Below are 26,528 nucleotides of genomic sequence, written 5' to 3'. Positions count from 1 at the left end.
TCGCCCTGCAAGCCTCAGTGGATCTGAACCAATGCTTCTATTGTCCAAAGAAGGTAAGGAAAATGACAGCTTTATCTACGTGGAAAGGTCAAAAGATGGCTTGCATCACCCTAACCATTATATGAAATAACATCACTGCATCCAACCAAAAGAAGGGTACAAAGAGTTTCTGGACGTGGCATGACATGATTGTTGGTGTTTATCCTGACAATCTATACTTTACCTGCCATTTCTTTGATGCTTGGAAGAAAATCCAAAAAGATCCAAAACATTGGCCACATCCATGGCTACTGTGATTTCCTGCTGTATCTTTATGAAGCCAAATGCACACAAGCCCCAATGTCAGTTGCCCCACTTTCTACAAATCTTCCTTGACAGACAAGATTGTGAAGGACACCTGAAGATTTTAGTCATATTGCAGAGGAACCTATTCCTAGGCTTTAAAGATGAAATGCATATTACAGTGTGTCCGCGCCATACACGGGTGCACTATACGCGGCTTGCAGCTTACGCTGAAGCCATCCTGCAATATAGTGAATGGCGTGCACCCCTGTAGCGTGCGTGCGCTGCCACGCCTCTATGCTTGAGTCCCATTATATTCAATAGGATTTGAGCATACGCATTATTTGCCTTATGTGCAGGGAGGGGGGAGTCCGGAATGGATCCCCAGCATAAGGCATGGGTCCATTGTAGTTGCATGGTTGTTAACTAATCAAGACAATTCAGATTACATAAGATCTGTATTAGCTTTGCATCTATCATGGCTTGGTGTGTTTGTCCAGCTTTCACAGGAATCTACATTTTAAAAAAACACATATATACGTATAGAAAGAGAGAGATTCATATTTATTTTCATACACAATTTCCACCAACATACACATTCTGTATGCAGTGCTTCCAGTTATCTTATACATGTTTTCTATGCAACTTTCCCCAATATTTGCGTTTTGGGGAGTGATAAATGGCTCACTGAGAAAGATCTGAAGTCTGAAAGACAACTCTGTTTGAACCTACATAGTATAAGAAGTACAAAATAGTCTATATTCATAAAAAATGCAAATCAAACAAAAAAAAAAGTTTGACAGTTGTTGTTTTCCTGACAATATTATGATTAGCTTTGACACTTCTAGTGCTCAGATTTTAGGAGGATGTATAGAAACACACAAGCCTCAATTACTGAATTCCCATAGTTTTAGCCCGACCATGCCACTGTGTGTCTAAGGGACACATCTGAAATATGAATGTGCCTCACTTTTTCTTAATTCAATTATCAATATAAAAATGATTATAAAGAACCAAGAATGTGGTGGAAGATGTGGTAGTAAGTACTTGTGTTTGGCTGTTATTAGTTTGGCTTTGAATGATGGGGTAGGAAGAATGACTCCTGGCTACCAAGTGGATAAGCCACTTTAAAGTTGTGCTGTAAGCAACGTTGTACCAATTTTTCATTGTGTCATTTGAATTTTGAAACCTGACATTCTGCAATTTCTTCCTCATTTGCTTGCAGCTGCTTTTCTCTTACATCCTACTCCTTCGGTCCCATTCTTTGTTACTTGAAAGTGTTTCTTCATAAATATGGTCCCACTAAATCAGGAATTATACTATGTATATGACACTCTGATGTTCCCATACAACAAATCAGGAAGCAGGTAGAGGATATAATTGGACACACACATGGGCAATCGGATTTTGCTAAGTGATGCTAGCAGTCAGCATTAGCTGCCTGTTTCCTTTGGCTCTAAGCAATATATCCATCACGTCAGCTAAGGGCTTTAGCCGAATCAAGTGACTTTGCTACTCTTGGACAAGGCATAGCGATTTTATTTTGTACAAGGAGGCTAATCACTGATAAGGGAAGTTGAGGAAATGAACCTTATCAGAAAAAGGTCATTTGGTTGAAAGAGCATCATGTTTTGATAGAGCACATGGCAGAGCTGATCAGACAGATGAGCCAAAGCCATCAGGTTCTTGGCATGAACGGTGTATATGGATAAAGCACAAACAAGTGAAGAGAATCCCTGAAGCCCCATAAGCATGATTCCCTCTAAGCAAGCTCAGAATAAGCCTTGAACACAGATGAAACCAATGAGGTGGAAATCAGGTGTCAGAGCCCTAAAGGAACAAAATGGGCATTGCACTTTATAGACTAATATATTACTTATCTTTTTAAAACAAACTTTAAAAAAGGTTTGAATCTTAGATAGCTCAGTTGAATTAATGGGAACTACGTAAGTGTTGACTCATGAGTTGACCTTTGTTTAAGTCAGTCTTCTTTAGCTGACACTAACTAATAAGATTTAGGCCATACTTTCAAAACCTCCAGAGTAATGGGCAATAAGATGATCAAGCCTTTGTTACTATTTTTTTTCAAGCATGATGGAAATGCTTTTCCAGCATTTCCTTACAGAGAAAGAGAACAGGTAGTCTTTGACAATTGAAGCATTAGGTTTGATCAGTCAGGCTTGCCAAATGAGGTATAAAGTGTTGTAGTGCAGCGCATAATGCCACTCCAGGAACATCAAGGTCTGAAAGAGCTGAGGAGTGCCAAAGAAGATGAAATTGCTTTTAGTGGTTGCCTTCCTTTCTGTGGCGTCGGCACAATCCTGGGTAAGAGTGAATGAATCCTACTGGGCTAGCATAGCAGTTCAGATGATGGGTCTGAAAAACCTAGATCTCATGTAGTGGTGGTTTTATTGGCAATTCCTAAGCTCTTAATAGGCTGAACTTTAAAAATTCTTTACTGTTTGATATTTAGACTTTTAAGCCATCATGGCAGCAAAACCATTTGACTCAAAACCACACAAAAAACATGCATACAGACACTTACAGTTTGGGTCCTCTGGCCTCTCCAGCTAAGCCCCAAATCCTCAAACCTACATCAATGGCCATATTTTGGCCTTGATGATGGGGCACATGGGGGCACGGGAAGAATGGCCCCGCTTTCTCTGCAGTTGTCCACCCCTGCCTTTTACTACGCAACCCAAAATTATGGGCGCTGAAAACTGAAGGCATTACTATCTCAGACCATGTGGAGGTTCCAACTGTATTGAATTTCAAATAATATTATTGTTTCTTTCCAGAATTCATAGAGGTGTACAAAAAAGGAATTCTCGTGTTTGGTAATTGTCTGTAAAACTCTAGGCAAAGTCAGCTGACATTCAGCTTCTCAGCTGCACAGCGAAAGATCAGGTTTCTCTTGTCTAAAGAGGGAACGGGGGACTTTTTATGGAGCTAGGTGTGCCAGATGAGAAGCCCAAGTGGGCTGTAACCAGGATGGCTACCCCTGAAATCCTAAAGGTTCCACATGGGCTAGTTTAAACAATCCACCCAATCAGTAAAAATGATGAGGTTAAGTTAAAAAATAACATCTGTTTTGTAGGACACTGGAGATGAAGAAGAAGACGGGGAGGAGATGTCGGTGAGTTGAATAAAGCAGAATCTCAGACACAATGGTTTGATTCCAGAATTTTGAAAGGCAATAAAATGTTATTAGAGGGTTGGAGAGGATATGCCTGCGCCCCATATCCTCTTTTTCTTCTAAAACAGGGATTCCAAATTTTGGGTCCCCAGGCATAGTAGGACATCAGTTCTCAGAAATCCCTGAAAATGAGATTGAAGAATTCTGGGACTTGTAGTCCAACCACATTTAACAATGCAGGAAAGGGAAGAAGTGTTCTTAGTGATTTAAAGAAACTTGAGCTGAAAATTCTCCTGACTTTCATTTTTATTTTCACAACCCAATGAAACAACAGGAGTTAAGAGAGGGCTATTCTTAGTAGGACAAATGTGTTAGGAGGCTACTAAGGAGTCTGTGAGGTGGGGGATTATGACCCTGGAGTGTTGGATTATGACTCTGGAGATTTGAGTTTGAGTGTTGGATTATGCCTCTGGAGATCATGGTTCAATTCCCTACTACACCACACTGGTTTTCTCCTCAATATGAAATCGCTTCAGTAGGATGAAGCCAGTAAGAAAGGGGAAGCTAAGGCTGCATCTTCATTGCAGAAATAATGCAGTTTGAAACTGCTTTGACTCTCATAGCTCCATCCTAAGGATTTCTGGGATTTGTAGTCTGCTGAGGCACCAGAGTTCTCTGACAGAGAAGGCTAAAAATCTCATAAAACTACAAATGCTCGAATTCCATAATATTGAGCCACGGCAGCTAAAGGAATATCAGACTGCATTATTCCTGCAGTGCAGACGAAGCCTAAGATGTAGGAAAGGTGTAAATGGAAAGCAAGAGTTGGAAGTCTTACAGAGAGCTGTGCATGAGAAAGGAACAAAGAGTCGGACTAAAGGAAGAAGAGGAATTGTACAAGGCTTGTATATTCAGCTGATACTGAATATGCAACAGAAAATGATAAATACTTTGAAAGTCTAGGAATTAAGCATATAAAAATTAATCCCATCTTATCCTTCAGGGAGGTCATTATAATACATAAGCAATGGAGATTGTGTAGTAACATTTATTGAGGAAAATGAACTTCTCTCTTTGGAGGAAGGGCAAAATTCCTCATTCATTGACAAAGGAAGCCATATGAAATACATTCAAGATGGAGGCATGGAAAGTATGCATGTAATGGTCTTTTCTTTTCCTTGTAGAACCCATTTGCTATGCTTGGAGGAGGCGGGATGAGTAATATGCTGGTAAGAAACTGAGGCTACACCATAGCATTTGAAATATTTGGCCTATCCTTTTTCATTATTTTTGGAGGCAAGTGGTTGGTAAGTGTCCATATGGTGACTACTAACCTTTGATTGGGTTGCTCTGAGCAGCATCTTATTTAGGTGGGGCAACCCATCTGAAAAGCCATTGGAAAATGATGGACAAAATGTCCCATGGAATAAGGTGATGTGAAGATATACCCACTCTCTTCCATGCCAGTACTCTCCGAAGATGCCAGCCACAGATTCTGGCGAAACATCAGGAAGAAACTCTTCTAGAACATGGCCACATAGCCTGAAAAACCCACAAAACCCTATTTTCCCCAGAGTTTATATATTTAGGACTGCACTGGTAGAGTGAATTATACCTTTTCCCTCTTTCTTTGTAGCAAATGCTACCGATGCTTCTAGGAGGTGCTGGTGGTGGTGGTGATGAGGAAGATGGCGGAGGCAGAAATCCTTTGGTAAGAAACTATCTGTTTTAGTTTCAGGGTTATTCCTGTGATGAAGTCAGATGTGGTCCTGAAACATCATGAACACTGGCCGGCATGCTGCATTGCAGTTGTGAACTCGTAACTTAATGTTCCAGATCTGTAACTGCTCTGTATTCACTAAGGAGTTTATCAGACAAGGAGAATTGGAAGTATAATCCAATGGCAATCTGAACACAATCATGGGGTTTCACATTATTGCGTGATAGACTACCACACGCAATTTGAGGCAATGGGAAGTCAGTCCAAACGTGATCCTGGGGTTTCACGTTATTGCCTGAGAGGCGTTTACACGCAATTTCGGGCAATGGCAAGCTATTTTTAGGCAATGGGAAGCCAGTTCGAACGCAATTCAAATTCACGTAAATTCGCCGAACTAGCGAATTCACATGAATGCGTTCTGGCCCCACTTCCTTTTCATTCGAAATTAAGAGAAATTCCTCCCATGTGATAAACTCCTTCAACTATGATTGTGGCACTATTTCCACAACAGAAAATGCTCCTTCAAACCTACCTAAGAGCCAGCAGCTACATCAAGCGATGGAGGCCTGTTTTGCTGGTGACTGTAATGGAGAAGGATGAGTTTTCTATCCCCCTTCGGCCAGTGAATGAGATTGTGATGAGGAATTGTGACAGGACTCCTTATGATGGTCAGAGGAGGAGACTGGAAATGTCCTCATGCTGCACCCCAATGCAATATTTTAATAAATGTAACATTTTAATAAATTGTGTTATTTATTCACTATGAAATAAATTATTATTAATATCAATCTGAACAATTAAGATTACTTAATTTTTAAAGGACAAAATTGTTTAAATGATGTATTTTAACCATTGCGCATTGTCTTGGGTTGAGAAGTGGATTGAAAGATGAAAGATAAATGTTTTAAACAAGCAAACAAACAAACAAATAGCACAGAAAAGAAAGATGATGAACATTTTTTCCTCAATCTTTCACAGGCCATGCTTGAGAATCTAAAAGGTTTATCGGTAAGAAACTATCCATTGTATCTTAGCACCGTTATCATGCTCGAATTCTTGTAAGCCTTTCGTCATCTCCCTACGAACGGTAACTGAAAATGGGGTCCAAATGAGACAAATTTCTTTAGACTAATTTCTTTACCCCATAATAATGCAAGCAATCTTGGGCACATCAAACCTGGAGATCTATGCATGTCTAGTGATAGAGAGGATGACACTTTGTTTTCCTGTTCTAGACCATGTTGCCTGCACTTCTAGAAGGCATGGGTGATGACAACAAGGAAGGTGGCAGTCCAATGGTAAGGAGCCATCCATTTCATATATTCCATTTCATATACTTTTGAAACATCCTTGACATCCTTAACAAGCAACGTGTAACATTACAAAATTCCAGCAGACATAACTGTTTGTGTTCACACGAAAGACTGGATGGATAAGAGAGTAGAGTGATGAGTCAATGCTTCCCAAACAGATTTCACTCTAACCTTTCATGAAGGCACGGATCTTAAAAGAAAAAAAAAAGAATCACAAGAGTTATAAGTACAGTATTTACATTGATCATGGATAAGTCGACACAGGTTTTTTGGGGGTGGGGTCACTTTTTTGACCAAAATTTCTAGACTTATACATGAGTACATTCAGTATTTGCATGATCTAGAACCTGATTCCTAGATTGTCTTTGACTAGGTCATTTATCTCAGACACTTTGGGCTTTCCTCTGCTTGCACCTGAACCGCAGTGGTCATTCTCCGGGTTTGAGCATAACAATAGTTACAGAGGGAAATTCAATCCTCTTGTGGCTCATCACATCCCATTATAATAAAGGAAATCACGTAGGGCATATTCGAGCTGGAGACCTATGTGTTAAAGAAGGATGACTGACATTTTCCTTTCCTTGTAGAATGGATTAGCCATGCTAATGGGAGGAGGTGAAGGAGAAAACCCTATGGCGGTAAGAGGCTTTCTGTTGCAAGTCCCTTTAAAAACAATGGTTTGATTGTGCTGATTCAGGAGATCCAGAATTTTGATAGTCTTGTTAACTTAGAAAAGTGTGATAACTGGGCCTTTCTAGGATTCATTCATTTAAAATAAAGGTGAAAAATAATTTTATACCTAGTCAATATGTTATCCTCAATGGATAATTCTAGAAATATGCAGCAGTATCAAAGAAATGATCTGTGTGAGCATCCTATGTCATTATAGCTTCAAATCTAAGAGATATATATATATATATATATATATATATATATATATATATTCATTAAGCTGACTTCCTTTAGCTATCTTCCATTCTTGATATATTTGAATGAACTGGGCCTTTAAATATATCCCATGGTTGAAGGGAAGGGGTAGATGCACATATAGGTTTGCAGTGAATAAGGCCCAGCTATGTGCATTTCACTAGGTTCATGTCACTCCCAAAATATCCCACTTGTATTTTGCTAGACTTTGACTATATTGAACAGGCTGGTTTCTTGCTTGTAGAAAGGCCGCATATATTTTTTTTATTGTCAATCCTTTCTAAGGCAAAAAAATTGTAACATGACTACTAGAATCCTGTGTGTAATTCCCAAACAGAGTTGATGCATTGAATCAATTGTAGAATGATGAGTAACATATAGGTAAATTTCACTGAGTCAATGGCTCTGCTTGAGTCATGACTATCAAGGGGATTTAGGCCAATAGAATAAGTATTACTAAAGGAGTTGTGAAAGCCTAATCTTATTGTTGGTAGAAGCATGAGAGAGCTTGGAACCAGAACAAAAGTACATGAGGAATGAGGCTGGTCAATTGCTCCCTTACCTCCAGCTGGTGGGCACCAACCTTCCTTCCTTCCTTCCTTCCTTCCTTCCTTCCTTCCTTGTGTGGTCACACAAGGAAGCATGATTTATACATCCGTCATGCTACAAAATTTTGGCTCACAAAGGATTTACATTCAAAATATATGTGGTCTTTCTACAGTAACACAAGGAAGGAAGGAAGGGAGGGAGGGAGGGAGGGAGGTATTTTGACTGCTGCAAATTTTGTCTGCTAATACTTCCATCTTGTTTATGGGTAGTAACATTTTAGCTACTTAAGCACTGGCTTCATGCAAATTATTATGGCTTTTCCCCCCCTTCTAGAAACTAGGAAGTCTCTTTGGTAAAGGAAGGCCACAGGTAATACTTTCTCCTTGTCTACACTCTGCCTATTTTGTTTATAAACCTCATGTTGCTTCTATGTTCCATTGGCGCACTTGTGACATAACCCGGGTGCTGGTAAAAGAGCCCAGAAAAACTGGGTTCTTTTCACTCTGGAGGGACATTGTGGGGCTTAGCGGCTGCGGTGTCCCTCCAGAGTTAAAATGGGCACCTGCAGACTGCCGTTTTTGGGCAGTCTGTACTGAGCCACAGTTAGGCACAATTCTTACTCAGGGGGGGAGTATCTGTAACTCTAGTTACACCCCTGCGGCTCCCACATAAACTAGAAGATTCACCAAGGCCAAAGGCTACTTATCTAAAACGAGGAACCCATGTGCGGCTAATGTTTTTCTTCTTCTCTATTTTTTTCTTTATAGGGTGGTAAAAGGAGACAAGGCAAGGTATGTTTTCAAGGATCACACCCGTTCCTTTTATACCTTCATCCTAGATGTGGGATGTTAGTGTCTTTGGGAGCCCAAAGAAAATAAGTAAGAGCACACGAAGAGAAGAAGAGGAACACATCTGACAATGATCTCCCTTCTTCATCTGGGGATGTTAAAAGAGGCAAAATCTGGCTTGGATGTTTCGGATTGTGTCACGTCACAGAAGGGCGACAGCTCTATCAGTTTTCCTGGTTGGTGGGATTAGGGATGTGAATCTTCACTTTCCTCAGTCACAGAATGAGAAACCAAATCTTTGTTTTCTCCTCACCTATGAGACAGTAAGACATTTCTTGCCCTTTTTGGACAGAGTTCTCATGTTTTCCTACAAACTTGCCACGGCATAAAATTGCAATAGCCATCTAAAACTCAAACGCTTGTCGCTGTGTCTCAAAAACATCAGATGGGCTGCTGGCATCCTTTTAAGCAATCAGCCACTTGTTTGCAAGTCTTTTGCTTTGCAAAGGGAATAGGCAGCCATTTTGCAGCAAGACATGTTTCTTGCTGTCACATAACGTGAAGCAAAGTACTCCTTTCCTCGGTTTGACATTGGAGGAGACAACCCTCTTGTGGTTTTTTCAGCATGCTGTCTCAGCCTGTCAAAACAGCCTTTTTTAAAAACTCAAGAATGGGAAATTTTGAGAATGTTTTTCACACATCCCAAAGGGATGCAGGGCAATGTTTCCAATATTTTCAGAAGCCAAGGAATCATTTTTGGTTGTTTTCTTTCTCTTCCAGGGTAGAAAACATTGGCAACACAAGAAAAAGGTAACCTACTTGATATTGTTGGATCACATTCCTGGCAGCATCATTAGCTATGCTAGATAGACCTGCTGGAAGTTGGAGTCAGTGATATCTGGAAGACTACATAATTCCCACCCTTGATGTCGGACTATAGTGGCCATGATCCTATGCTGTGTGGGCAGATTGTAATGCTTTGCCCATGCAGTCCTGTATCTCTCAAACTTCTCAGTGATAGCTTTCAAGGGCCACAGCTTGCTGCATGGCCTACTTTGGATGTCATGGAGGAGGAATTCACTGCCTCCTTGGACAAGGATCCCCTATTCTAGCAGCTTTGAAGAACTATAGGCTGCTCCCATGGTCACTTATGAGTTGTGCGAGGGGGCATGACAAGATTACTCCATTCTGCTGCTGCTGAGAAAGCGGAGCTTGTCCTCCTGGATCTCTGGGTGCCACCTGGGTGCCTTCCTTCCTTCCACCTCACCCTCCCCAGCCAGTAAGCCATCATGCCATTGTAACCTTCAGCTACCTGTGCATATTTCACCAAGATGATATATAATACTATAAAATCCCTGTTGTTGTATCCATACACCCCAATCCATTCACACCCACTCCATATGGTTGAGACATCTGTGCAAGCGAGAATCTCAAATGAGCATTTTTGCCATACAGGTTGGGTGCCCCTTACCCACAATGCTTGGAACAAGACATGTTTTGGATTTCAGAACTTTTTAAAATTGTTTTGAATCCCAGATAACTAATTATATATGCATATACATCAGCAGGTGGTTGAATGCACAGATACAGCAGGTCCGCTATAATTTCTCTTTTTATTTTTGCCCATTTTGTAATGGACATATTGTGCTTCGTTTGCATAAGTGGAGATGCACCCGTGTCATCATTTCACATGCACCTACACTCCTTTATTAGTCTTCACTAGAATAGAATCAATTGGATGTATGTATGTATTGACTCACTTTTTAAGAATTGAATGTCTAGTTAGGTCTTCCAAGAGGATTCTTAGGCATGGAGTTGTGCATTCTTGGAGGATGTATAGCTATTGATCAATGCCTTCAGTGTATCACTTTCTTCACTGGAATTGCAGAAACAGCCATTGTGGACTGTCCATTGCACAATGGGACAATAAAGTAGGCCCAGTGGCAGATATACAACTGGTTGGTGTAACACAGCAATCATGCAACAACTTGAGTTTTACACAAGTGAAGCACCATGTGGGATCTGAACTTAGTTTGGACTCAATGTGTTAAAACTAGAGTGAGAATGCTATTCTATCACCACTGTTTTGAAATGACTATTTCCTTCCTTTAAAAATCAGTTCAGGTGAGGGTTTGTATGACAGTGTTACAGTCTTCACTCACTCTTATTATTTTATCTCAAAAGGTTGTTATAGCTTCTTAATTTTTTGACATTCCTTTGCAGGGAAGGAGGCCAAAACCACAACCAGAAGAGGCAAGTATCAAAAGAACCTATGATTGCATGGTCTCTTACCCAGGTGCGCTGTACAAAGAACCATGCCAGATTGCAGCCAATAATTTATTGTTGTGAGCTATTCCTGTTGAAGTGCACAGTCCTTCAGACTAGCTTAGTTTTCTGTCCTCAGTCAAAAACCATTTGGTTTCTGCCTCTCAAAAACAACAACAGCAGCAACAATCGCTACTAGTGAAGATGAAAACTGACACAACTGGATTTGATGCTGAAGATCAACTGTTGCTCCTGGAAGACATGCATTTAATATCTGTCTTCAGATTTTGTTATGACATTGCGATCAGCAAGACTTCGAACTGCATTGAGCTGAACTGTTCTCTAAATATTTCATACAGTCTTCTTTCACACCAGCAAATAATTGTGCATTCATTTTTGAAAGGGAATGCCAACAAAAATAACTTTGTACTTTTTCTCACAGGATGAAGATCAAGATGAGGAGTAAACAACATGCCTATGGTAAGAACAGTGTCACCAAATGTCCACTATAATGTCCAACCTGTTTCCAGCCAGCTGAACCCATACTGACCTCCTGGAAAGAACTGCAGGAATTGTGGCTTCACAAGGGCATTGAGAATTCATTCTTAGAGACTTCCTCTCGAATAAATTTGTTTAGTTGTTTGTGGGTTTTTTAGGCTATGTGTGGCCATGTTCCAGAAGGGTTTATTCCTGATGTTTCGCCGGCATCTTCAGAGAATGCAGGCATGGAAGAGAGTGGGGTATTATATATATATATACTGTGTGACCCTGAGTAGGGAGGAGTGATTTCCATGTTATTCTCTATATTGTTCTGTTGTTGAATGGCAAGGCCCTCAGGATGGGAGGATATGCAAAGAGGATTAGTGTCTGTTTTATTAGTGATCATTTTCTGCTGGGAAAAACCCTTGACCCTTGGAGGTTTTCATTTGCATTTTGCCAGGTCGTGATTTTAGTGTTTTTCAGGACTGGTAGCCAAACTTTGCTAACTTTAAGGGTTTCTTCTTTCCTGTTGAAGTTGTCCAGGTGTTTATGGATTTCGATGGCTTCCCTGTGCATTCTGACCTGATAGATGTTGGCAGGGTTCAGAATTTCAGTGTTTTCAAATAGCATTTTATGCCCAGGATGGTTTATAATGTGTTCTGCTCCTTCTGATACCTGGCCAAGGAGGTTGCATTACAGGAGGTGGTATTGGATACCTCCTCATGTAATGTTGGAGGGGATGGGGGGGAGATAACCACACAAGTTCTTGATCACCAACTATTTTTCCCGGAAGACCACTTTTGGAAGGAAGAGAGATCTATAAGTGAAGCATACAATCCTACAACTTTCAAAAGTGATGGTTCAGCAAAGCAGCTGCTGGGGATGCCAGTGTCTCTTCTTCACATTTGTTTGCCTCTAAAATTGCAAATGGCAGGTCTAGTAAGATCATAGGGATGGACTGGACTAAATCTAGTTAATGGCAAGCCTGTATCTTCATTTTAAATAAATAAATAAATAAATAAATCTGGGTTTCTCTTCTCTCTTTTCAGCCCCTTCCATCTTTTCCAGATGTTTTGGAATTACATACCTGTCTGAGGCATGCAATAAGAAATTTGGAAACTAAAGTGTCTGCTTGAGCAACAACAGCTGCATCATTGTTTGCAGAATTAATGACCTGAGATCAGACTAAATGTTTGCAGAATTAACAGCGACCGTTCTACTTAAGAACAACAAATCAGTGTAAGCACTAGAAAAATTACTAGATTTTGGCTTCTTTATTACAATATTTTGTCCAGGAAAATGTTTCATGAAAATAAGAATAAATATTACTCCGATTGTAAGCACTAACATGCTTTTTGATTTGCATGAGGTTTGATGACGATAGACTCCTTGACTGTGCTGATAAATGTAGGAACTGCCACTGGACATCAGGTATTGGCCTGCTACAAGTTCCATAAACCATAGACACTATAACTGGTTTTAATGTTCATCCTGCCAACATCTGGTAGCACATATTACTGTCTTGAAAAAAAAGAGATAGATATAAAGCTGTAAATATGACACAGAGTCTAACCCCTTTAGTTTTCTGTGGGGTTTTTGGGCCATGTGGCCATGTTCTAGAAGAGTTTATTCCTGACGTCAGGAATAAACTCTTTAATAAACATCCCCAGCTTCTTTTTGAAGACATCCAACCATCTCTCTAGCTAGACAATTGCTTCCAATGCTGAACTGCTCTCACTGTTAAGGTGTTCCTTCTAATGCTCAATTGAAATCCACCCTTTTGCAACTTTAAACCATTAGATCTACCTTCTGGGGCAGCAGAGAATAAATTTCACCCTCCACTTTGTGGCAGCCCTTGAGGCATTTAAAGAGTGTGGTCATGACATCCCTCAGTCTTCCCTTCGCCAAGCTGAACATGCCCAGATCCTTCACCCTCTCCTCATTACGTTTTATTCTTCATCCCTCTTATCATTCTCATTGCCCTTCTCTGAAATTGTCAGTCTTAGGCAGCTAATATAAATATACAACATAAGTGAAATAACAATTTGAATTTTATTTGCAAAGTTTTATGTCATCCACTGGAGTAGAAATGGGACCCTGTGCTCCTGGTCCCAGTGCTCCATTACAAAGAAAACAAAATCAGTTAGCATTGTAGAAAAATCCATAGACTGAAATGCTATACGTATGTTTTGAATATTTTTCCCTGATGTCATTTCATTGGCTTTGTAAGTGCAAGTACAAAAATGTATTGGGGCAGGAAGCCTTCCTCAGCATGGCGCATGATCTTCAGGATGTTGGCTTATTAACGGCCCTAGAAATAAGAAAGTAAATAATAAGGGAACAGACACATTCTCCATTACTTAAGCTGAAAGGTGTATAACCCATAAAAATAACTCATTTATAATTTCCTCTACTGAAGATGGCAGCCAGGTAAATCTAATGACTTAAAACTCAGAGCTTGGAATAGGGGCTTTTCTGGACTACAACTCCCAGACTGCACTAATTCTGGGTGCCTTACCTTAAAATAAATAAGCTGCCTTGGATCCCATACCAGGAGAAAGGCAGGGCATACATTCAAAAGAATGAATGAATTTCAAGCTATGGAGCAATTCCATGGAACCAGAGCTTAAAATAGTTACTTTTTTGGGCTATGGGGCTATACAGACGGGCGGCTAAAAGCTGCCCGTCTTTGCCCTGGTGGGTGTCACAGCAGCCACACACTGCGGTACTGACCCACTCCCTAAAAAGAAGCCACTCTAGGCAGCTTCTTTAAAGGGGCGTCACAGGTGCGCTCATGCACCACAATGATACCCCTTCTGCAGAGCACCGTTTGCGTGCTCTGACGCCCATGTGTCATCATGGCGCACCATTTAACAGGGGTGTAGCTATGAGGCAAAAGTCAACAAATGACTTTACCACCCAAATAAGAATTCTGCCACCATCACAACCACCCCAATAAATTTTCCAGATTTCTTAGCATTGCAGCAACTTTGCATATCTGGACTGCATGGCAAGGGAGGTGGCGATGCAATGCCTTCCTTGGACGGAGGTCAGAACTAATTGGGTTTAGTGCATGGTGCCAGGCTGCTGCATGTGAAGGGGATGGAGGGAATATAAACTAGCATAGACAGTAGTTATGAATGCTGGAAACTTCAGTCCAACAGCATTCTTCACCTTTATTTGTGCTGGATAGGCCAGTTGAGACTTGCAGTCCAAGAATATCTGGAAGGTGGCATGCCTCCCAACCCTGATGTTTGCTAAGAGCCTGCAGAGTTCTGTGATTTTATTAACAATTCTGTGTCAGAGAGCTCTGGTGTCTCACAAAACTACAAATCTCAAGATTCCTGAGGATGCAGCCATGGCAGTTAAAGTCAGGTCACTCTGATATAGCCTTGGTACAAAATGGGACATTCTGCCTTTCAGCTCAAATCAAGATATATACTTACCCCAAGTAGGCCACCAAGAGCATTGCCCTAGAATTACAGATGGGAATAGTTATCCCTTGTTCTTAAAAAGGATTTTGTGCAACAATATAAAGCAACATGAAACAATACCATTGTGAGGTACTGAGCAGCTTCCAGAAATGTTGGGCAACCCTATCTGGATATGAAAGTGGGCTTTTGTTTTGTGAACCTTCCATAGGATAACATTGTAGTCAACACCCTTCACTTTTAGAAGACAGCCCCAAAGTTAGGAAGAGGTTACATACAGAGATGACAGAGAGAGTGGTTCTCTGAGACCTGCCTTCTGCTGTTCTTCTCTGCAACCATCTTAGAGGCTTCTTCACATTGGAGAGTATGTGTTTTTCAGTCTGCTGTCCCTTAAGCTTAGCCAGATCCCTCTAGACTCTCTTAGATCAGTTAGGAGTAGCTCCCATGCCATTTTCCCCTCTTTTACTTTGAGAAATTGCAATGAGATATGAGGATGGTGTGATATACTCCTTATTCAGAAAGGTGGGGGAATATTGAATTATCAGAGAGGGAAGCAGACAGACAGACAATGAGGGCTCTTTTCCAGACAATGAAATGCCCATTTCCCAGTGTAAAATAAAGGCCTTCTCCCATTTCAATTCTGAATGAATCCTCTTTAGCAATTATACATACTCACCCCAGCAAGGGCATCACCAGCAACCTAAAAATGCAATAACAGTTATTTCTTTATTTCTTTTAATTCAAAATACAAACTATTCATCTTTCATAAAGGCTGGCTGTTATCATTAAGACATTTTGCAGGGTTTGTGAGACTTCTTGATTTTTCACATCTTTGCATTCTAAGGGAGACACCAATTTCTTCATCCGTATCACATAGAAAATATTTAGATAGCCTACACAATTGGCAAGAGAAAATGGAGAAAGCAAGTCCAGGTGCAGAGCGTGGCCTAGACCATGACCTACCAATTTCAAAAATAGGAATAAAGCTATAGAAGAACACTAAACCAAACATCATGTTGAAATATAAGATCAAGAACATCCCAGCAGAATTTAAAGATGATGTGAAAAATAGATTCACGCTATTAAGCCTAATTGGCCATAAACCAGATGAACTATGGATAAAAGCCAGAGACACATAGAGGAAGGGAGAAAGATACTATCTGTAGCCAAAAAGAAAGAGAAGAATTAGTAGATGACAAATGAAATGTTCCAAGAAGTAATAGATAGAGGAGAAGCAAATGAAAAGGGAGACAGGAACAGAGACAGAAGCATGTAAGCAGCTATTAAATATTAGTGTGCAAAGATAAAGGAATTATTCTAATAACCATTGCAGAGAGATAGAAACTGACAACAAAAAAGGGCGAACAAGAGACCTCTTCCACAAGTTCCATAAAAATCAAAGGGAAATTTAAAGCAAGGGTGAGGATGCTCTATGATCAGCAGAGGAACATAATACCGGACCAAGATAAAATATGGGACAATGGGAGCAAGGCTATAGAGTAGGCATGAAAGGATGGAAGAATAATCATACAAAGATGAACCCCAAAGTTTAGGAAGTGAAGCGAAAGCTACACTAGGAGGAATAAATCACCATGAACAGGAAATGAAAAGGAACTAAGGAACATACATTGGATAATGTAGTGAACCAGACAATTCTAGAAGAAAATCAGTGTGTGTGATTTATAGACTAAGGAGATTTATCAGTCAAGGCTAAAAAGTGCAATTAAAGCAGAGTAGGCACATCTATGGCTGAACTTTATCAGACAACGCCATGGATATGGCAAATCTGTCCTCCATCCATAACTATCACACAACCTTTCATTGATGGATCAATTACTACCAATACAACTGCTAATGCTTTAGATTTCACTGTGATAATGCCTGGGCTTCGGTCCCATTATGGGACAGTCACGTTGTGTCAGTTTCTACCTCCCTTTCCCTCTCCCCATGCTATTTCCAATGTTGATTTAAAGGGCAGTGGGAGCCACAGATACTATATGAGCGACACACAGAAAGAAATATATATTTCCAGCACTTTAAGAGAGAAAGGAAGGTATATGATGAATTATCAGTGGATACGACTGTACAGGCATTATGTGATTTATTTTTCCTCCTTCTACCTATTATATTCTCTTGCAGTATACAATAGCAGTCTTTCACATATTGAATATTTACAGTCACTGATTCTGGTACACACTCACCTCAGAGACAGTATCAACGATACCCTTAAAAGAAAAGTGAACAGTCATTTCTTGTCTTTTAGAAATGAAAACAAGCTCTTTGTTAGGACAAGTGGACAAAGCTAGTCTTTATAAATAAGAATTATAAGATCCCTACAGATGTTCTCACCTGCTCTCTCTTCTTAAGGCTAAGGAGACATCAATTTGTATGCATCTGCAGCAGTGCACTATGTGTTGTGTACAAAGAAAAAGTGATTGGTTTTTGCTCTGATGATTAGGAATGGGGCTAAGTGTGAGATCCCATGAGCAAACCAGAGTTAAATGTGATTTAAATTAAATTCGAATTTAAACAAAACTTGCACATTCGGGGAGTTTATCACACCAAATTGCTTCCAAAACAAAATAATGCAAAGTTAAACCACAATTAAGGTGGAGAAAACCGACAGCTTTTTACTTTTGGGTTGTTCCAAAAGTAAAAAGCTGCTGGTTATCTCCGCTTTCACTGCGGTTTAACTTCACGTTGTTTCACGTTAACTGCGACGTCGTGTGATAAACTTCGGGCATTTCTGGGTTTCTTCCATGTTAAATTGTGTTTAACTCCCTTTTATTCGCTAGTGCGATAAACTCCTGAGATGGAAAAAGGGGCTTAGAATTGTGCTTGCAATGGTTTTCGTTTTTCCACTACTCCCTCCAAACAAACCTGCTTGGGTCTCACTGCTTTTGATACAACCTGGCCACCCATCTCAAAAGTATGTGAAAAACACTCCTTAGTCTGGGCAAATGTCCTGCAAAGGCAAAGTAATCACTTGCAGTCCTATATACTCACCACAGGTACCACCTCAGCAACACTCTGAAAGATAGAAATGAATAGGAATTACTTGTTCGTGTTCTTTTCCAAAATATATATATATATATATGAAATCACTCATTTAGAAAAGTAAGTGAAAATTGTTTTATTCAATAAGAAACCTCGCAAAGATGGAAGTTCAGGTTATCTCAGATTTTCACATATACTCACATCTGTGTCTGAAGTATTCTCTTGCTTGCCATCTGGTAGTGGTATCATAGAATCATAGAATCAGAGAGTCTGAGAGAGCACAAGGGCCATCCAGTCCAACCCCCTTCTGCCATTCAGGAACCGTCAATGAAAGCATCCCCAGCAGATGGCCATCCAACCTCTGTTTTAATACCTTAAAGGAAGGAGACTCTACCACAATCTCTGAGGGAGTTTGTTCCACTGTCGACCTGCCCTTACTGTCAGGACGTTCCTCCTAATGTTGAGCTGGAATTTCTTTTCCTGGAGCTTGCATCCATTGTTCTGGGTCCCAGTCTCTGGAGCAGCAGAAAACAAGCTTGCTCCCTCCTCAATGTCACCCCTTCAAATATTTAAACAGGGCTATCATATCACCTCTTAACCATCTCTTCTCTAGGCTAAACATACTCAGTTCCCTAAGCCTTTTCTCACAGGGCATGTTTCCAGGACCTTCACCATTTTAAGTCACCCTCCTTTGGACACGCTCCAGTTTCTCAACATCCTTTTTAATTGTGGTGCCCAGAACTGGACACAATATTCCAGGTGGGGCCTGACCAAAGCAGAATACAGTGGCACTATTACTTCCCTTGATCTAGACACTATACTTCTATTGATGCAGCCTAAAATCACATTGTCCTTTTTAGATGCCGCATCACATTGTTGACTCATGTTCAACTTGTGGTCTGCTAAGACTCCAAGATCCCTTTCATACATAGTCTCGTTAAGCCAAGTGTCTCCAATCCTTTATCTATGCATTTTATATTGTTGTTGTTGTTGTTGTTGTTGTTGTTGTTGTTGTTGTTGCCCTAAGTGCAGTACCTTACATTTGCATGGTACAGAGCCATGCAAATGAAACTAGGGGTTGGACAGCAGTGAATGGCACATCTGAGCCATGATGGAAAACAGAACCAACCACAGAACAGCAATGGTGTTTCTGATTTACTCAAATAATTTCAATAACGGAAGTGATATAAACTCACCTCCACAGCACCTTCAATAATACCCTAAAAATAGAGAAATAAAGAGTGAATGCTTGTTCTTTATAAAATGAAAACAAATCCCAGACTCAGAATGGAAGACAACGGTTACTTTACTCATCAAGGAGCATCAGAAAGATTGTGAGAGTCTTCCATAGCTCCCCATCTTTTCCCTGTTCTAAGGCCAGAAGATACCCGAAGTTCCTCATCTTTATTTAGGGCATTTCAATACAGCTTGAAAAATAGGAGTCAATGGCTGATGTCTTTGATGTATAGGGCCAGGTCAATGTAAGCCGCCATAAAGCGGAAACCAGAGGGTTGGGGGATGGATGGAGTAGCCCATTGGAGTTGTGGAAATGGAAACAGGCACGGTGCTTCTAATTTAGTCCTAAGGCTTCTTGTAGTGCCAGCCTCTCCCCAACAAAGACCACACAATCACAGCCTGTTCCACTTTCATTGTCTTTGATTCATCCCACATATCCTTTAAGAAAAGTATGTGGAAACCCCCTGTTGGTCTGTAAAGAACCAAGTGTTGGGATGTGTCAAAAAGTCACTTGGCTAAGGGCCCTCTCATACTATCCAGCTATAGTACCATTATTCCACTTGTGGTGTCATGGTTGCATCCCATGAGATTCTGGGATTTGCAGTTTAGGGGTGAGTACTTTCAAAAGAACATAAGCATGTATTCCTTGTACCTAAGGAGCAAAAACTAAAACAAATGTGAAATTACAAGAAGGAAGAAGGACGGACAGACTGTAGTTTACTTGTTTCATCCAAAGAAAGGCCCTTGGTGTATATCGTTTTCACCCAGTATAAAATACCAGCCATTCCCATATCAATTAATGCAAAGGAATCGTGGAGCCATATAAACTCACCTCCATAACACCACCAGCAGCACCCTAAAAATGCAGAAATCAACAGTGGATATGTGTTCTTTGTAAAATGAAAGCAAATCTCTAACTCCAAGGGAGTTGCTTTTATCATTAAACACCCATAGAAAGATTGTGAGATTCCCCCCACATTTCTCCATCTGCTCTCTGTTCTAAGGCAAGAGGACACCCCACTTTTTTCATCTTTATCCAGGGTGTTCCTATATAGCTTGAACAATAGGAACCAATGACTGGTTTCTTTAATTAACAGGGCCAGGTAGGGGTAAGGAACCATGAAATGGAGACTAGATAATGATGGAGTAGCATCTGAGCTGTGGAAATAGAAACAGGCACAGAACAACCATGGAATGGTGCTTCTAATTTAGGGGTAAAGCAGACCGCCCCAGAGGAGTGGTTCCACACTGCCCCTTCAGCACTGGATTGAAGCTGCAGCAAACACATGCTGCAGCCCTGATCTGGTGCTTTGCTGGCTTTAAAAGAAATGGCAAGAAGGAGCCAACAAAAAGGAGCCTTTGCCACTGCAGCCACACTTTCTGGTACTCCTTTTGACATGCATTGTATAAAAGCCACACCAAAGGAGCACCATGATGTCACCCGCCATGCCAGCGGGTGGGCTGCCAGCATGATACCGATGTGGGGGCATGCATCATCCAAAGCCAATCTATACAGCCCTTAGCCTTCTAATGGTGCTACATGTTGTCCCTGTCTCTCCACCAAAACTCACACTACCATAACCTGTTTGAGTTTCACTGTTTGTGATTCATCCGATCCATCCTTTTAGAAAAGTATGTGGGTAACCCCTGTTCGTCTGTAAAGAACATAAGTGTAGGAGTGCGTCAAACATGGCTGAGGGTCCTCTGACACTATGCAGCTATAGCACTATCATTCTAATTTGAGTATCATGGTTCCATCCATGGATTTCTGGGATGTGCATTTTACGGAGGGATAGATTGCTCAATACTTGTCCAGCTACAAAACCTAGTATTCCACAGCATGCAGCCACAGCAATTGAAGTGGAATCATAACACCCTAATTGTACAGTGTTAGTGTGTATATGCACATGTATACGGTTCTTCATCCCTTGGTATGCACACTTTTAAAAAACCTTTGTACCTCCCTTCTGGATACTTTTAAAGCTTGTTAACATCTTTCATTCAATGCAGGAAAGCACGCATTGTTTTAAAAATGGAAATGAAATCCCTACAGATATTCATGCTTTAAAATGGAGGCAGTTAGAAGCAAAAAGAAATGGAGATGAGACGTTGCCACATCCTAAAACAACAAACATTCTAACCTTGGGTTTAAGGAGGACGTTTTTTCACATGTCTGGTTTAGTTAGAAAGAATCATAGAATCATAGAATCATAGAGTTGGAAGAGACCGCAAGGGCCATCCAGTCCAACCCCCTGCCATGCAGGAAATCCAGATCAAAGCATCGCCGACAGATGGCCATCCAGCCTCCGTTTGAAGACCTCCGAGGAGGGAGACTCCACTACACTCCGAGGAAGTGTGTTCCACTGTCTAACAGCCCTTACTGTCAGGAAGTTCCTCCTAATGTTGAACTGGGATCTCTTTTCCTGCAGCTTGCATCCATTGCTCTGGGTCCTAGTCTCTGGAGCAGCAGAAAACAAGCTTGCTCCCTCCTCAATATGACATCCCTTCAAGTATTTAAATAGGGCTATCATATCACCTCTTAACCTTCTCTTCTCCAGGCTAAACATCCTCAGCTCCCTGAGTCGTTCCTCATAGGGCAAGGTTTCCAGACCTTTCACCATTTTAGTTGCCCTCCTTTGGACATGCTCCAGTTTCTCAATGTCCTTTTTGAATTGTTGCGCCCAGAACTGGACACAATATTCCAGGTGGGGCCTGACCAGAGCAGAATATAGTGGCACTATTACTTCCCTGGATCTAGATACGATACTTCTATTGATAAGAAAACACTCACTGGTACCCAAAATGTCTGCATGCAAATACACATTAAGTAAGCATGTACTTCTTGTAAGAAAAACATAGGACCTTTTTTGCATAAGATTGCAAGGCAGGCAATAGTTGAATTATCAGAGAAAGGAAAATATATAAACCGTGGTTCCTTTTTTCATCCAAATACATCTTTTTCTTATATATGATTTTTCTCAATGTAAACTAGTTAGCCTTTCCATATCAATTAAATTTATATTGATCACTAGCAAGGATATATACTCACCCCAGCAACATTACCAACAAGATCCTAAATAGAGAAATGTACAATTATTTTTTGTACCTAAAAAATTGAAATAATTCTTCTTTTTTTCCAGAAAAGGGGACAATGGGTTGGGTTTTGTAAAAAACCATTTAAAAGCCTTGCAGGGATTGAGAGACTTTTTGGGGTTGTCTGCTTCAGTCAAAAGGCCTAGGCTTCCCCTGACTTTGCATTCTCCTATTTGAATGATGCAGGCTAAAACTCTGGGTCCAGGATTGTTTGGGTGGGATGAACCTTGCATAATGTGCCAGGGTTTTTATTTCTTATGTTGTGCCGTTGTGTTTTTATGGTTAAAGTTTTTAACTGGAATTTTTAAAAGAAAATGTGATAGGTTTTTTAAAACTTTTCTATCTTTTTACATTATTTATTTTATTTTATTTGGCATTTTAAACTGTATTTGAACTATGTTTTTTAACTATGGATTTTAACTGTCCCAAACTGAGGAAAAGGCAGGATATGAATTCATCATTCATCACCATCATCATCATCAATTTCAGTCTCTATAATAGATCCATGGTGTAGTCACCTTCCCTATATGTCTTGTATTTTACAAAGGTTTAGTTGAATTTGATGCCTTCAGCTCTATTAGAAGGAAGAGTTAGTGCAGAATCTCCTTTGAACATAGTTGAGCTGGGAAAGGTCAGAGATCTATGGATCGGGCGCATTATTTTTTACTTTCTCATTTGAACACACTGTGAGTAAAATAACTGAGAATAGATTTTAGAAAGTGATGCTAACAAAACCGTCATATTATTACTATTTGCACAGACCGACATATAATCCTGAAGCATGTACATCTCTTATCTGTTGTAACTTTTGACTACAAGATGTTTTTTTTAATTTCTTGTTCCTGTAGCTTTTTTAAGAAATAAAAATAAGTGCACATACTTGCACCTGAAAACAAACACAAAAACCATTCTTCATTCAGAAGGATGGGGGAATTTCGAATTATCGGAGAGGGAAGCAGACAGATACCCGGGCATTGATTCATGTTTTCGTTTGGAAAATTGCACGCAACATGTGTATAAATTTCATTGCATTTTGACTGTGAGGTCTAGGTACTCATTTGCAGTCATATATACTCACCCCAGGTATAATACTGCCAACACCCTAAAAGACAGAATTGAACAGCGATTGTTTGTTCTTTTGAAAAATAGAAAATAAATTACTTATTGAGAAAAGCGGATGAAGTTTGTTCTTATCAATAGGAAACCTCACAGAAGCTGCATCTGCACTGTATCAGTAATCCATGTTGACACCACTTTAACCGCCAGGGCTCCGTCCTATGGAATTCTGGGAACTGTAGTTTTGTGAGACATTTCACCTTCTCTCTCAGGCAATGCTAGTGCCACAAGAAACTATGATCCTCAGAATCCCATAGCAAGGAGTCATGGCAGTTAAAGTGGTGTCAAAGGAGGAAGGACAGACAGACTGTAGCTTACTTCTTTCATCCAAAGAAAGGCTCCCATCACCATTGCCCTAGAATTACAGATGAGAATAGTTGTTCTTTGTTCTTAAAAAGGATTTTGTGCAACAATATAAAGCAACATGAAACAATACCATTGTGAAGTACTGAGCAGCTTCCAGAAATGTTGGGCAACCCTATCTGGATTTGAAAGTGGGCTTTGGTTTTGTGAACCTTCCATAGAACAACATTGAAGTCAACACCCAAGGTGTTCCCTTCACTTTTAGAAGACAGCCTCAAAGTTAGGAAGAGGTTACATATGGAGACGGACAGAGAGAATCTTTCTTTAAGACCTGCCTTCTGCTGTTCTGCTCTGCAACCATCTTAGAGGCTTCTTCACATTGGAGAGTATGTGCTTTTTAGTCTGTTGTCCCTTAAGCTTAGCCAGATCCCTCTAGCCTCTCTTAGGTTGGTTAGGAGTCGCTTCCATGCCATTTCCCCCTCTTTTACTTTGAGAAATTGCAATGAGACAGGAGGATGGTGTGATATACTCCTTATTCAGAAAGGTGAATGAATGTTGAATTATCAGAGAGGGAAGCAGACAGACAGACAATGAGGGCTCTTTTCCAGACAAAGAAATGCCCATTTCCCAGTGTAATATAAAGGCCTTCGCCCATTTCAATTCTGAACAAATCCTCCTTAGCAATTATACATACTCACCCCACCAAGGAGACCACCAGCACCCTAAAAATGCAATAACAGTTATTTCTTTATTTATTTTAATTCAAAATACAAACTATCCATCTTTCATGAAGGTTGGCTGTTATCATTAAGACATTAAGGCATGAGTGGCAGAGCCACTTGACCATTGGCTGATCAGGGAACCATTGGGACCTGAATTTGCACACACCTTGCTGACACAAGGATGATGGTAATTCTACATACAAATGATTTATGATAGCTGTAATTGCATTAAAGACATTGCCATACTGTTAACCCATAACATGGTGTCCGGCCTATTTGTCCCAGTGCAAAGTATAAATATGGTTTCTTTTGTCATCCAAGGAATGTCCTTCTGTATATTATTTTTCTCAGTACATAGAGAATCATAGAGTTTGAAGAGACCACAAGGGGTATCTAGGCCAATCAGAGTGCCAACATATAAAAAGTCTCGCTTCCCAAAGAACATAAAGAAAGACCACCCAAAAGAAAATATGCATGTGCCCAGAAGTTGATCCACACATTTCCTATGGCGCGGTAGAGACCGGCACTTTGCACTGACCTGGTCACATGCTAGGGTTGCACGGGGGCAACACACAACCCACAAGCTTAGTATGTGGCAGCGGCGTAATCATGGCGGCTTCTCATCCACACAGGGGCTGCCATGATGACATCACGCATGCGCCGCATCCAAATGGCGCAATGCATGCATGATGTCTCTGCACCACCCCAGGCTGCTTATGGCGGCCTGGATGTGGCGCAGGAAGGAGCTCTGAAACAGAGCTCCTTTTCGCCACGCGCATCGTTCTCACAGCAACCAAACGGCTGAATTTATCTTCAGGAGAGGATAAAGCCTATGGGACCATCCCAATGTCATCATAGAAAATGTTGATTTCGAGGTAAAATTTGGAATAGGCAAAATACAGTGCCACATATCTTGCTGATGTTGTTGATGATGTTGCGTGCCTTCAAGTCATTTCTGACTTATGGCGACCCTATCATGAGGACTTCTTGGCAAGATTTCTTCAGAGGGGTTTGCTTTTGCCCTGACATGAGGCTGAGAGAGTGTGCCTTGCTCAAGGTCACCCAGCGGGTTTACATGGCTGAATTGGGATTTGAACCCTGGTCTCCAGAGTCACAGTCCACCTCTCAAATCACTTCACCACAATGGGTCCAATACCACACATCTGCTCAGACTCTCTGGCCATGTATCTGCTCAGAGCCAGTTTTTCCAGAGAAAAATAAACCAGGGTCAATCTGACTATTAAAATAGAAACAAAATGAAGAAAACCACATAAAAGATTATATACATACTAGAAGAGCTCTCTTCCTTCGAAGCTTCTGTTTAGGAAAGATTAAAACAAAACAGTTAATGCAATATCAATGGATACAACAATCTGATCTCAGTCTGCAGCTGGAAGGTACACCTCCGAAGAATATAACTATGGCAAGATAAAGCGATCAATTTGCACAGTGCCCCCTCGCTTGCAAAAACCAGCAAAAAAACAAGTGCACGCCCCCAGCCTTTTAGCAGAAGTGATTCTTTCCTCCCAAGGTATTGGCCAAACGCGATGTCATGGTGCATTGTAGTTCTGGCATTAGGGCCAGCTGAGTTAGGTTATTTAAGGATGTGGTGCCCTGACTCAGGCCTCTTTGCTGTTTATGCTCCACACCCACTCATCTCTATGGACTTTTTCAGATGGGCAAAAAGACAGGAGCATAGTGGGATGCTCCCATCAGTGTCGCACAATTTGGCGAAGATTTTCAGACAACGTCGCATGACGTCGTGATAATCCCATCATTATCCCACGAATAAATAGGAGTTTTCCAGCTGCTTTTCATTCATAAAGGAGATAACAAGCATCTCAAGTGAGACTTGAAAACCAAGAAGATGCAACATAATTCCTTAAGAACTGGTATGGTGATGTTTCACTGCACCATGTGTGAGCAAAGAGGATGAGTTCAGAGCTACAACCCCACAACCCCCCAAAAACCATGCAAGTTTAGAAATAATAATAATAATAATAATAATAATAATAATAATAATAATAATTACCCTGCCTCTCTGTGCAATGCAAGAAATCCATTTTTTTGTTTTGGAAAGCATTTATTTATTTATGTTCAGTCAAAGACTGTTTGACCTGAGGCTCCTGTAATATATTTAAAGGGTGAATTGTATTTCCTTGAATCCAAA

The 26,528-nt window shown here is 40.6% G+C and overlaps 1 protein-coding gene and 1 long non-coding RNA gene across 2 annotated transcripts; both read left to right on the top strand.

The window, feature by feature from the left end:
* Positions 1 to 2,525: 2,525 nt before the first annotated feature.
* On the top strand, positions 2,526 to 8,637 carry LOC149304828 (uncharacterized). Its single transcript, XM_089479129.1, has 9 exons — positions 2,526 to 2,607; positions 3,380 to 3,418; positions 4,603 to 4,647; positions 5,055 to 5,129; positions 6,117 to 6,146; positions 6,374 to 6,436; positions 7,039 to 7,089; positions 8,261 to 8,296; positions 8,605 to 8,637. The coding sequence occupies exons 1-9, from the start codon at positions 2,554 to 2,556 to the stop codon at positions 8,635 to 8,637; spliced, it is 426 nt and encodes a 141-aa protein (XP_089335255.1). The 5' UTR covers positions 2,526 to 2,553.
* A 55-nt stretch (positions 8,638 to 8,692) lies between these two features.
* On the top strand, positions 8,693 to 12,777 carry LOC149304827 (uncharacterized). The gene is made up of 5 exons (XR_016271809.1): positions 8,693 to 8,718; positions 9,496 to 9,525; positions 10,939 to 10,968; positions 11,423 to 11,460; positions 12,510 to 12,777. It is a non-coding gene; the product is annotated as an uncharacterized LOC149304827 (long non-coding RNA).
* Positions 12,778 to 26,528: the final 13,751 nt, after the last annotated feature.

This window comes from Sceloporus occidentalis, unplaced genomic scaffold (genome assembly GCF_023333645.1).
Source record: "Sceloporus occidentalis isolate IW3139 unplaced genomic scaffold, rSceOcc1.0.p SCAF_13, whole genome shotgun sequence".
NCBI classification, from domain to species: Eukaryota; Metazoa; Chordata; class Lepidosauria; order Squamata; family Phrynosomatidae; genus Sceloporus; species Sceloporus occidentalis.
This window is presented reverse-complemented; position numbering and strand designations above follow the sequence as displayed.